Source organism: Carlito syrichta, unplaced genomic scaffold, assembly GCF_000164805.1.
Source record: "Carlito syrichta isolate Samal-C Ts95f unplaced genomic scaffold, Tarsius_syrichta-2.0.1 Scaffold308966, whole genome shotgun sequence".
NCBI lineage: Eukaryota > Metazoa > Chordata > Mammalia > Primates > Tarsiidae > Carlito > Carlito syrichta.
Genome location: NW_007253062.1, coordinates 299,266 through 312,011, shown reverse-complemented (window position 1 = coordinate 312,011; position 12,746 = coordinate 299,266). Strand labels below are relative to the sequence as shown.

Below are 12,746 nucleotides of genomic sequence, written 5' to 3'. Positions count from 1 at the left end.
CCCTGATTTCTACACAGGCCAGGTATCATTTACCTTTGCAGCAGATTAAAGAGGTGGATTTCAGCCTGGGCAATATAGCAAGACCTTGTGTCCACAAAAAAATTAAAAAATGAGTTGGGCATGGTAGTGCACCCATAGTCCCAACTACTTGGGAGGCTGAGGTCAGAGGATCACTTGACCCCAGGACTTTCAGACTGTAGTGAGCCATGCCACTGCACTCCAGCCTGAGCAACGGAGTGAGACCGTGACTCAAACAAAAATGGTGGATTTATGAAAATGGAATGGGTATTGGGCATGCTCTGAAGGGCAGTCCACAAAAAGTTCCTCCGATCTGTGCCTAGTGTCTTCATGAGGAAGAAATTTTGCCACTTCAGTGTCAATGGGGCCATTGTTCAGAAGCTGGCAGTCTAAAAGCATGTTCGTTATACAGCATGGGTGTTGCTTCTCAAAGATGTGACTGGACTGTGTAAAAAGAGTCACAGAGTCAAACCTGTAGCAATTATGTGGGTGGGGGGCAACCAGGACCCCACTTTATAAAACATGTTTTGGGGGAATGTGTTTTTTTTTTCACTTTCTTATTACCTGGCAAAATAATCCAGGTGGTGTGTGAATCACCAGTAGAGATCATCAAATCGGAGGATGCAGAATCCGCCTTACAAACAGTGAACCTCAACGAAGGAGATGCTTCACCTGGACCCGCAGAAGTTAAGCTCAAAAGAGCAGACAGTAAAGCACCGAGAACCTCCCTGATGGCGTTTCTCAGGCAAATGGTAAGCCACTTACCTCTGGTACAGGAAACAGGAAATATGCAATTCTGAAAATGAAGGCCCCAGGCCCCCAGGTGATAGGAGCCATCACTGCAGCCAAGGTGCATAAGATAGGAACAGGTATGAGCTGGAGAAAACTCCCTTTCTCCTCATTCAACCACAGAAAAAGTCTCCATTTATTGCTAATATTCCTTAACCTTTCTTTAACTGCTGCTAACTCCATTTTAAACAAAGTGTTGGCCTTGGGTTCTGAGCTTTGGCAGATAACAGTGTCCACGTAGAAGTTAGTAATGTTGTTTACTTTTAATTTGATTTATTTTTAAAGTTTTCTTCTGTCGGTGGCCAATGATATTGCTTTTCTCGTTATGGTAATGATATAAAGTTTTCTTTGAAAATGCACTTATTTCCATAAAGAACATAAGGCATGTTTAAGGATTACATGCTAAGTAGTCCAAGTTATATATTGATGTGGCAGAAATTCTGGAAGTGACATGTGAGTGACACACATTTTGACAAAGCTGACTTATTGATAATTCAGATAAGGAAAATGACAAATATTCTAATAGTGAACATATATAACTTACGTGGTGAATTTGCTGTGCTTTTAATTTATACAGAATGGAAAGAATGTGGACAGACATCTTTTGGTATTTCTAAAGAGTCGTGTATACTAAATATCTAGCAGGAACTTAAATAATAGAATGCAACAAAACGTAAATCGTTTGGGGGACCAAAAACAGAAATCCATGTAAAAGGTCATTGGTTTAATTCTCTTTTAATGAAAAACAAGAATTTCATTACAGTGTGCCTTTATTTTCAGGAGCATTTAGGAGTTTAATCCCTTGAGAAAGCAATTCTCTAATTTCACAGGCTCAACCTGTTGAGGAATTCTTTCTAGTTCACAAAACACACCAAAACAAAACAAAACAAAACCCTTGCCAGAGGGAGCTGAGGCATATTAGGAATAATTATGTTAGAAATCATTGACAGGAATCATTTTCTTGTTAGATTCTCATAGAGTAAAAAGCACAGACTACATGGGATGCCCATATGTCTGAAGCCCCATCATTATCACCGGCCATTCGATCTGCAAATTGGTGCTGAAAATGGAGACTAAGATTTGAGATTTTTTTTTTAAATCAATTTCTACAAGATGCCAGGAAAGAAAAGAACATTTGGCCTGTTTCTGGCAACTCATCTAACTTACAAATGGGATCCCCAAATAGCTCATAATATTGAGGACACCCGCTTTCCTGTTTCTGCATGGAATTGAGGGATACAGAAAAAAAAAAAAAGCAAATAGGACGGCAGCCTCTTCCAAATAACCAACAAGAAGCTTCTTTATTTCACAGAGGGAAAAACACCAGAAATTCCAAATAAAGCATGAAAAAAAAAACCTCTCTAAACCATTCACTGCATCCATTCAAAACAAATTCCTAAGTTTGAATGAGGTCCAATATTACTTAAATTTATCCCCTAAAGCTATTTGTTAGATGTTGTTTAGGGAACTTTTTTGGCAATAGAAACTAGGCAAGTCTAAATAGTTAGGGGAACAAATTGGAAACAAAAGACTCCTTTGAATAAGGGACAGAGGTAAGTGGGGACTCATTTCTTCCAGTAATCCCCAGTAGATACGCGGTGTTGGATCTTATAATGTCTATTGTTCTTATTACCTATTGCCCATGAAAATGGTTAAACCTGGAAAGTGGAACGTTTTCTTCTAAAGTTTAAGCACTGCTTCCATGATTGTTGGAATTTCCCCTAAATTTCCAGATATCATAACTATTGTCTTTTTTTCTGTTTTGTTTTCATTAAAATCTTACATCTACATTGTGAAATACAAATACACAAAAGATGAGTTTTCCAACTTACCAAAGTCCCCACCACTCCCTATTGTGACACACAGCTCAGCTCACTCATTTGTGTCACTGGCCCTTTCCCTGTGGGTATTTGAGTATGCAACCCCTGATACAGAACCACCTTAATCTTCATAATATCTTCTTTGAGTTACATCATCTGGATTGATTCTACTCAGATTAATCACTGCTCTATTGATGGACATTTGGTTTAACTTTTTGCATCTCGTTCGTTCATTTATTCAAGAAATAATTATTGAAAGTCCATTATATCCCAGGCACAAGGGATACAGCCATGAGTATAAACAGGTGCAGTCTTTGTCCTCATGGAGAATAAAACCTAACAAAGAAAACAGACACTTATATTTAATTCTATCTTCAGTGAACAGTCACCAAGTGTCTTACACAGATTATCTCAGTAGCTCCACTGACCAGCATGAAGATCCTTGTATACCTACTTTTTATGCACACGTGTTAATATCCCCATTGGTGAGATTCCTGGAAGTTGGCTCCAACTGTTATTTTTAGGAAATACCTTTAGGTACCATGCCTGTGGCTTCCAAGCTGATTTAAAGTCTTTGTATTTATGCAGAAAGAATAAAGTCTGCTCTAAGGCTTGAAAATAGAGACAGTATCTGCTAAAAGTTTAGGGGGGAGTTTTTTTTAGTTAAATGAATGTTTCAAAAACATTTTGGATAGTGTTAGCAAAATATGGGTTTGTTTAAATAATTGATTTAATAGAAAACTCCATTGCAAAGTCTGTTTTTATTCAAGTTCTTCATCCATCAGAACATTTGTTTTCTACTTTCTAGACTTCTCCTCTTGTAAGTCTCTTTCACATATTTTAGTGTCCTATGGCAAAGTAACTCTCGATTAAGTTTTGTTTTTCGGCTTTTTAAAATTATTAATGCATCACCAAATGCATCGCCCAAATCATTTCCAAACAGATCCGTTCTTCCAAGAAATTAACCTCTCATAAGAAGAAAAATAGGGCTAGACATGGTGGCTAACACCTGTAATCCCAACACTTGAGCCCAGACGTTCAAGATAAGCCTGGGCAACATAGCAAGGCCTCGTCTCTAGGAAAATCAAAGTTAGCCAGGCATGGTGGCGAATGCCTGTAGTCTCAGCTTCTCAGGAGGCTGAGATAGAAGGATCACCTGAGCCCAGAAGGTTAAGGCTATGGTGAGCTGTGATCATGCCACTACACCACACCCTAGGTGACACAGTGAGATCCTGACTCTAATTAATTAATTAATTAAAAATAGAAAGAATGTCATTTTTCAAATAACTGTATTTTAGGAAAAGGGAAGCAGAGTCTTATAAGTGCTAATATTACTTCCATCATACATAGATGTACCACTTCTCAAAAATCCAGTGAACTCCTGCAGGCTTTCAAAATATTTGCAAGGACTATCCAAGACATCCGTCATGCCCTAAATAGAAAAAAGAATCTTATACATAGTAATTCAGTTGTGTGTTAAGAAACTGAATATTTGAAGTGCTAGCATAGGTTTATAAAGTGATGGGTTGGAGTGTGTTAGTCATGTGTCTACAAGCCAGATAAGGAGATAACATCTTAAAGGTGGTCAGTGGAAACACATAGATACAGGTTTACAATTTGTCGGCACTGATAACGCTTTGCACTTAGAAAGTGCTTTTCTCCTAACTATTTCCAAATACGTTATTTCATTTAGAGCTTAGTCTCTTTTGGGGGGAGCCATTAGTTTTGTATGAAAATCTTTGTTGGAATATTGTACAGGCCTAGAGAAATACTGTGAGCTTTAATATTGGACAAATTAATGGTGCAGTTGAGAAGACAACCATGAAATCAGTGGTTTTTGTTGATTATATTCAATCGAATAAGTCTAGTAAAACCTGTTGAGATTTCCTATATAAAGGAGAGAGCAAAGAGGGTGGTCTGTAATGGTAATTATAAAACAAAACACAGGAAACTCCTAGCCAAAGTTCTTGATCTCAGATACTTCTCCAAGTATTAAAATATTAATACATATTTGCTCTTTAAGGAAAAGTTCTGGAAGAAGCATTTATTTGGGCAATTCCTGTCTCCACCAGTGATTTGCATTTCTTCCTACCCTTAAAGGAGTACTGTACTCATTCAGTACTTTTCAGTTATTAATAGTCATAGCAATAGCTACCATTGGTTTATTGTGTGCCAAGCACATAGCACCCAGTGTATCATTTATTAATATAGGACCTTACGACACAAATGCTCTCCTTGGCTCACTGTGAGGATAAGAGCACAGAGACTTATTTATGTGGTTTTCCCATGGTCCTGGAGCTGGTAACCAGCAGAGCCAGAATGTCAACCCAGGTTTTTGTTTTATTGTTGTTCTGTTTATTCTAAAGCTCACCCTTTGACTTGCATGTCATTGCTGCTTCCTGTGCTTTTGCAGCTGATCTTCTTTGAGAATATGGAGGTAGGACAACCATGAGCTTCATTTTTGATCCCTTTATTAATGTGTTCTGTGGAAACCTCATTTTCATGTGTTGAGCTGTTGCACCTACTTAAAATGACAAGGCAAAAAGAAAAAAATTCAACCACGGTTACTTAAAGCTTGGATGTAACTTCTCTGAATATATTTGTCACTAAAATAAAATTTACCTGAACTGGGGAATTTTGCCTGACTAGTCCAATTTCATTTCAAGTGAGCATCTTGGTAGAACATGAAGTTCAGACCCATAACTTTTGTTGATCTGGAAATTTCTAGTAGATCCACTTCCTCAGATTTGTTGCAATGAGGCTGAACTGGCAAACAATATTGCTGATATATTCACCCTGTATTAAATTTTCATCCCAATTCTTTTTCTTTGAAATTTCAACTTTGGGTGAACTCTATTGCCATCAAAATACATTTACATTCCTTTCAAAGAAACGTGAACTGACCACCAAACATTTCTGCAGTTTTGAATATCTCTAAGAGATATATATTGAAGATGTTTCAGACATTCCTCAGAGTATCAAGCTACAGGAATGCATAAAACTACGAAAGAAATTTTAAAAAATCACTTCATTAATATGCAAGGCTTGGATGCCACAACCAAATCCCATCTCAAAACTGCAGGCTGAATGCCTGGAGATGCTTCACCTTTGACTCTCAATGAATAAAAATAAACTCCATAAAGAAAGTTGTTCGGTATCACACTGGAAAATCTCTGAAATTACTTCATAGTCTTTAAAGTATTAAATGGTCTCTGAAAGAATTTTAGTCTCTTTAAACAGTAACTTTGTTATTTTTGACAGCTGGAAAAAATAAGCTTCTGTGGTTATGGTTTTCTGAATACAAAGCTCAACGTGGATTATTCGGATTTGTCCCTGAAAGAGAACTCTGCAAAGAAAAAAAGAAAGGATAGAAAAAGGAGGAAAGGGAGAGGAAGAGGGAAGGAGGGAGCAGGAGGGATGCAGGAGGGAGAGAGGAAGGGAGGGAGGGAGGAAGGAAAGGGTAAAGGAGGGAAGAATTGTTATTAATAGTAACTGCTATTATGGAAGTGACCTCAGATGGACTTCATCAAATCTAAACTCAGCACACAGTCACTTCTGCATACCCACAGCTCTGCGTGCCTCAAGCTGATCAAGAGGAAAATCACTGGGGAAAAGCTGGAGATGCTCTCCTTTTCTTTTAAGAGGCTGAAGGTTTTGCAGTCATCTCCCTCACACCCTGAAGGTCTGTTTTCATGATGTGACCTGAGCTCCCCAGCTGCCAGTAGAACCTTCCACGGTCTCCCACGGGCTCTCAAAGAAAGGGAGGGAGAGAAAGCAAATTGAAACCTTAAACTGGCAGAGTCCCTAGCAGAAACCAAGTTGAAACAACTAAAAGGAAGCTAAAAATCCCTCTTTGGGGGCATAAGAGAACTTTATTTTCTAGAAGGTGATGGAAGAGCGATGCCCAACTCCTAATGTCCACTCAATTTTTGCTTTAAAAACCATCTTGTTCATTTGCTTGTTTTTTGTTGCTCAATATTCCCCAAAAACTGACTCATGTGAACACGAAGCTATATGCTACAGGCCACTTGGGGATGTATTAGCATGGGAAGGGCTCTTATGACACAGCCTGAATTTTGGAGCCTGAATGAAGTCCCGAAATATCTAAACCCTCCGGCGTGGTGGGCAGACTGACAGAACTGGCCGTGTTAAGGGAAGTCATACCCAGAAGAATCCACTTCTTTTTCTAAACCTTCTCAAGCAAGACTGGCCTTTGCAGGACAATGCAGAAGACCCAGAGGACAGAAAAACCGCTTTCCAAGTAAATGGATCTAAATTTTATGTAGCGGACGACTGATCTTTGCCTTTGGGTTGAAAACCTTAGTAAAACCCATGACATTGATGTTTCTAAGTGTCATGAACTTCCAAACACCACGTCTTTCATTCCTAACCAATCAAGGTGTACGTGTTAAGGCTCTACCCTATGCCAAGCTCTATAAATGTTGTCTTTAAGTGTAGAGAAGTACATAGGAATCTACATGCTGTGTTAAACAATCAGTAGTCCTAGTCAAGTCTTCCAAATTGGAGACTAGCACCAGCCACTATCTAAAAAGAGAACATGAAGGCGGGCTGCGCCTTTGGGAGGCTGAGGTGAGTGGATTGCCTGAGCCCGCGGGTTTGAGACCCACCTGGGCAGCGAGACCTCATCTCTACAATAAATCAAAACATCAGCTGGGCGTGGAAGTGCATGCCTGTAATTCCGGCTACTCGGAAGGCTGAGGCAGAAGGATCGCCAGAGCCCAGCAGGTCGAGGCTGCAGTGGCCGGGAGCCACCACTGCATTCCAGTCTGGGCGACAGAGTGAGACTCCAACTCACCAAAAGTAAATAAATTAATTAATTTAATTTAATTTAATTAAAAAAGAACGTAGTGCTTCTGCAAACCCAGTGCTTTCAGAGGTCAAGGTGGGAGGATTGCTTGAGACCAGGAGTTTGAGACCAGCCTGGGAAACCTGGCAAGACCCCCATCTTTACAAAAATATTTTAAAATTTAAGAACTAGCCAGGTATGGTGGTTTGCCTGTAGTCCTAGCTACTCAGAAAGCTGAGAACGGAGGATCCCTTGAGCCCAGGAGTTTAAGGCTGCAGTGAGTTATGATCATCCCATTCCCAATCATGCCAAAGTTTCTAATTCAGTAGATCCCGAGTGGGTTTCCAGAATTTACATTTCTAGCTGGTTCACAGGTGATGCTGAAACTGCTGGTCCTGGAATTTTTTTTTTTTTTTTTTTTTTTGAGTCAAAGTCTCACTCTATTGACCAGGCTAGAGTGCAGTGACACAACTACGGCTCATCACAGGCTCATCCTCCTGAACTCAGATGATCCTTCTGCCTCTGCCTCCTGAGAGGGACTACAAGGATATAGCACCGCGCCCAGTTAATATTTTTACTTTTTGTAGAGAGGGTCTCACTATAATGCCTAGACTGGTCTCAAACTTCTGGGCTTAAGCAATCCTCCTGTCTCATCCTCCCAAAGTGCTGCGATTTACAGGCGTGATCCATGGTGCCCAGCCCTGGAATGATACTTTTAGAACCATTAACTTAGAGTGTGGGGTTTAACGAGTCAAAGTCAACCTCACCCAGCCCTGTCACCCAGCCCTGCCACAGAGGCACTAAAAAATGGAAAATGAAGTAAGTGCCTGACAAGACTCCTATCACTACTGGGGGAAAATACAACAAAACATCCACTGCCTAACTCTTACCAGTAAAGACTACTAATGGGTGCATTGTTCATTCATTTACTTTACCAACCACCTTTTGGTTCCAACATTAATAGTTTGGTGATCAGCCGGCTCAGTGGCTCAGCCTGTAATCCCAGCGCTTTGGGAGGCTGAGGTGAGTGGATTGCCTGAGCCCGTGGGTTCGAGACCCGCCTGGGCAACTTGGCGAGACCTTATCTCTACAATAAATCAAAAATTAGCTGGACGTGGTAGCGCACACCTGTAGTTCCAGCTACTTGGAAAGCTGAGGCAGAAGGATTGCCGGAGCCCAGCAGGTCGAGGCTGCGGTGGCCGGGAGCGTGCCACTGCACTCCAGTCTGGGCGACAGAGTGAGACTCCAACTCAAAAAAAAAAAATAGTTTGGTGATCATTTATTTACAACAGAATTACCTGACTTGGGGATTAGGACTTTTGTCTTTATTTGGGGAGGCCAACACTTGAATTTAATCTGACTCTGGTTACTGATTGCATGGAAATCTGTGTATCTCATAAGTAATATGTTTCCCATTGGTCTTGCCCTTGTCGTGATTCTGAGTCTCAATGATAAATGACTGAGGTCATCCATTTCAGAACTTCTTTGCATGCTCCATGTCGCTTGTGCCTGTGATGGCTGAAAGGTCATTGTCTGTTTGTTATTTTAGTCAGTGAAAAGGGATGAAGGGAACACCCACTCAGAAGAAATAAATGGGAAAGATTCCAGCTACCAAGTAAGTGACCTTGAACTCAACGTGATGGTGGGGTGAGTTGGCGTATTCTCATTTCTTTCCAGCCTTGTTTTCAATGGAATTCTAAGCCACAGCCAACTCACTTAACATCTTGGGCTTAAGCACCCACTGTATAACAAGCTCTGTGCTGGGCCCTGGAGATACAGGCATGGACAAGCTGAATGTCTTAGCTACTTCCTGCTCAAGGCTTCTCACACATGTTCTTCCCTCTTTTCCACATGGAAAATTCCTTCTCATCCGTCACCTCTTGGCATAAATATCCCCTCCTCATAGAGACCTCCCATGCCCACCTGTCATTACTATAGGTGGGCATGTATTTGCACTTGTTGGCACTTATCTTATTTTGTAAATAAAATACAAGTGGTAATCATTTCTTTGTCTCCCCAGTCCCTTCCCACCTACGCCTGGAATGTCTGTGAAGCAAGGAGTGGCATCGCTTTTTCCATCACATTGCATGGTGCCTGGCACATAGTACGACCTATTTCTCAAAGAGATTAAAGACATGGGTCACGCAGTTCACTTCCACTATTTTCTCTCAGGAAACATAGTTATGACGTGTATAACTATATGTGTTCTTTTTAAAAATGAGATCACGCGTGACACCCTATTTTATAACCTACATCTCTTTTTTAACTTAAAAATACATCTGCACAAAAATGGCATCAAATATTCTTCTAGTAGTTTTGGCTATGTAACATGGCAAAGTGCATGAGTTGTAGATGCAAACTGTCTGGGTTCAAATCCTGGCTCAGCCATTTTTTTAGCTGTGTGACTTAGGCAAATGATAAAATCTCTCAACACTTCAGCTTCCTCATCTATATAATGGAACCAAGAAAAGTACTCATAGGGTTGTCATACTTAAATGAGTCAATACATGTAAAACACTTAGAACACTCCTGGTTCAGAGGGTTCAATACATTTTAGCTGTTGCGTTAGCATGGACTGCTGTAACAAAATGTCATAGATGCTTATCAACAGAAATTTATTTTCTCACAGTTCTGGTGCCTGGATAAGACAAGACCAAAGGGCCAGCAGGGTTTGGTTCCTGGGGAGGGCTCTCTTCCTGGCTTGCAGATGGCCACTTTCTTGCTGCCTCACATGGCAGACAGAGATAAAGAGAGCTCTTTGGTGTCTCTTCTAATAAGGACACTAATTCCATTGGATCAGGGTTGTACTCTTGTACCTTCATTTAACCTTAATTCCAATTCCAAATACAATCACATAGGGGGTTGAGGTGTCAACATATGAATGTGGGGGTACAATTCAGTCTATAGCAGTTTCTATTTGTTATTATTACTGCCAATTTGTTAGTACGCCACTGAGAAGGAATTACCATCCTATAATATTGCTCATACACAAATGGACTCACACACAAATGGACAACAGTGACTAGGTTATAATATTTCTATTTCTATAATAATTGGTTTATACTATCTATTTAAATAGAGAATGTATTCATTTTTGCTACATTCATTTTTTTTAAGTTATTGCTATGCCTGGTCCTCAAATCCTTTCTTTAGACCACTTTGGAGTCAAAATATCCAAAGGCTACTTACTACCATGAGAAGATGATAAAATCACTTTTTTCAAAAAGAAAAACTTAAATGTGATTGTACATTTTGTTTTGACTTTTACAGTGAAACAGTTATGCTAATAATTTTGGTGATTCTAAAATAGGAGTTATGTCTGTGAAAACCCAAACAAACTAAAATTCTCATTCTATTTATACTCACCCAGGAGTGTTTTAAGAATCTAACTGGGGATTTTGTTTTTCAGGACCTTGGATTCAGACTTGAGAACACTGGTGTGTCCTTCCCATTCTTAACTAATTTAATCCTCACAGCACCACATGGTGCCATTTCTTTTATTACCCCTATGCAGATGAGGAAACTGAGAGGTCAGTGTATTCCAGGTCACAAAGTAAGGATGTGATGGAATCAGAATCAAGCCAGGTCCCTCTGACTCCAGACACCGAACTTTTAGCCACTCATTGCATCTTGAAATCCTCAACACCACAAAAACAATGACCAAGGTGTTTGAACTGGGGTCTCTGGCCTTTCTGAAAAGCATCGGGCTGAGAGTTTCTGTTTCATTCTAAGGAGGGAACTTGCTCAGGGCTGTGGATTGCACTTGGACATCCATTGCTTAGCATTTGCTGTCACTTTGGCCTCTGACAGAAGTATTCAGGACGTGCGAGTACAGAGCAGCTTTTCAGGGCACACTGGAGGTGTGATGTTCTTTCTCCAAGGACTTCTACCCTCTGGAGAGTGCCTGTGGAGACCTACAGGACTGGGGCACCTCATCTGTTTGTCCTCACGCTTATTTCTAAGGGCTGTGCATGATTCCACTGTGTGAACTGACATCTCTCTTTTAATGGCTGCCTTTTCTACTAACACTGCTGCCTTCTCAGAATTGTCCACCTGGGGATCGTGCATAACTTTATGAGGCAGGGTTATAAACATGTATCCAGTGGGTCAAATGTATTTGCCAGTTGTTTGCCATAATCAGGGCTTTGAAACTTTTTGAAGTCAACATTTAAAAGTTGACATAGTTTGCATTTTTAAAAATTCAAGGCCAGGCTTGGTGGCTCAACCTGTAATCCCAGCGCTTTGGGAGGCTGAGGTGAGTGAATTGCCTGAGCCCACGGGTTCGAGACCCGCCTGGGCAACTTGGCGAGACCTCATCTCTACAATAAATCCAAAAATTAGCCGGGCAGGGTAGCGTGTACCTGTAGTTCCAGCTACTCGGAAGGCTGAGGTGGAAGGATCACCGGAGCCCAGCAGGCTGAGGCTGCAGTGGCCAGGAGTGTGCCACGGCACTCCAGTCTGGGTGACAAAGTGAGACTCCAACTCAAAAAAAAAAAATTCAATGTTAAGGTTTCACTGGAAAAAAACAGAAGATCTGGCAGCCCTGGGACTGCAAGCTTGCAACTGTTGCTCCCTGGGATGGGACATGCAATTCAGTTTACTACAGCCCTCACTAATCCACATTGTCTCCCTAACATCAAAGCCAGCACTGCTTGAACTGGTGGTCTTCTTATGCAGGAGAAATATTTCTTTGGGCCTATCTTCCTTCTACAGCTGAAGGAAATATCTCCACGTAATTATTCTTACCTCTAGCCTCCTTTCTGTTGTTACCTCAGCTTTCTGGACCCCACAGGCATTTCCATTCAAGTAAATTACGAGAAAGGGGTTTCCACTTCACAGATTTTCTAGAATTTTAGATTTTACAGCCTCATCCTTCCAAACTATAGGAACCTAGTAGGATAGTAAATCTTTCATTTGGGCAAAGAAAAATAGATATTCAAAACCAAAGATACAACAATCATCTTCTTTCATGACCATTTCATGAAATGAAAAGACAATTTCACACCAAAAATTAAGACAGATGTAATCAAGAAGAAAAGAATGGGCATCCCCAAGAAAAAAGTCACATGTGGTTGCAAATGGGAGTTCTTCTCTCAAAGCTGGTTTAAGCATGTAAGGGATTCAGGAAGAGCTAGATCCAGGAGGCACCCTCAGTATCCTCAGTTCCTGGTCTTCCCCTCTTTCTCTCTTTCCGCATCTCTCAGCTCTACTTTTCTCTGTGCTGACTTCCTTTTCAGGAAGGTTTTCCTTAGAAATGGTGGTGGCTCTGAAAGTGCCAATCTTATCTCTTCACAGCTTCAGATCCAACAGAA

At 40.7% G+C, this 12,746-nt stretch overlaps 1 protein-coding gene across 3 annotated transcripts in view; it reads left to right on the top strand.

The window, feature by feature from the left end:
- BCAS1 (breast carcinoma amplified sequence 1) overlaps positions 1 to 12,746 on the top strand; it is a 128,563-nt gene that overhangs the window by 108,147 nt on the left and 7,670 nt on the right. The window contains exons 9-10 of one of the 3 annotated variants that reach the window (XM_008066491.2): positions 600 to 770; positions 8,984 to 9,049. The exons of 1 other annotated variant lie outside the window; for it this stretch is intronic. In XM_008066491.2, the coding sequence (XP_008064682.1) occupies positions 600 to 770; positions 8,984 to 9,049 (237 nt within the window). The remainder of the gene's footprint in view (positions 1 to 599; positions 771 to 8,983; positions 9,050 to 12,746) is intronic. One more of the 3 variants, XM_021716807.1, reaches the window with a different exon arrangement.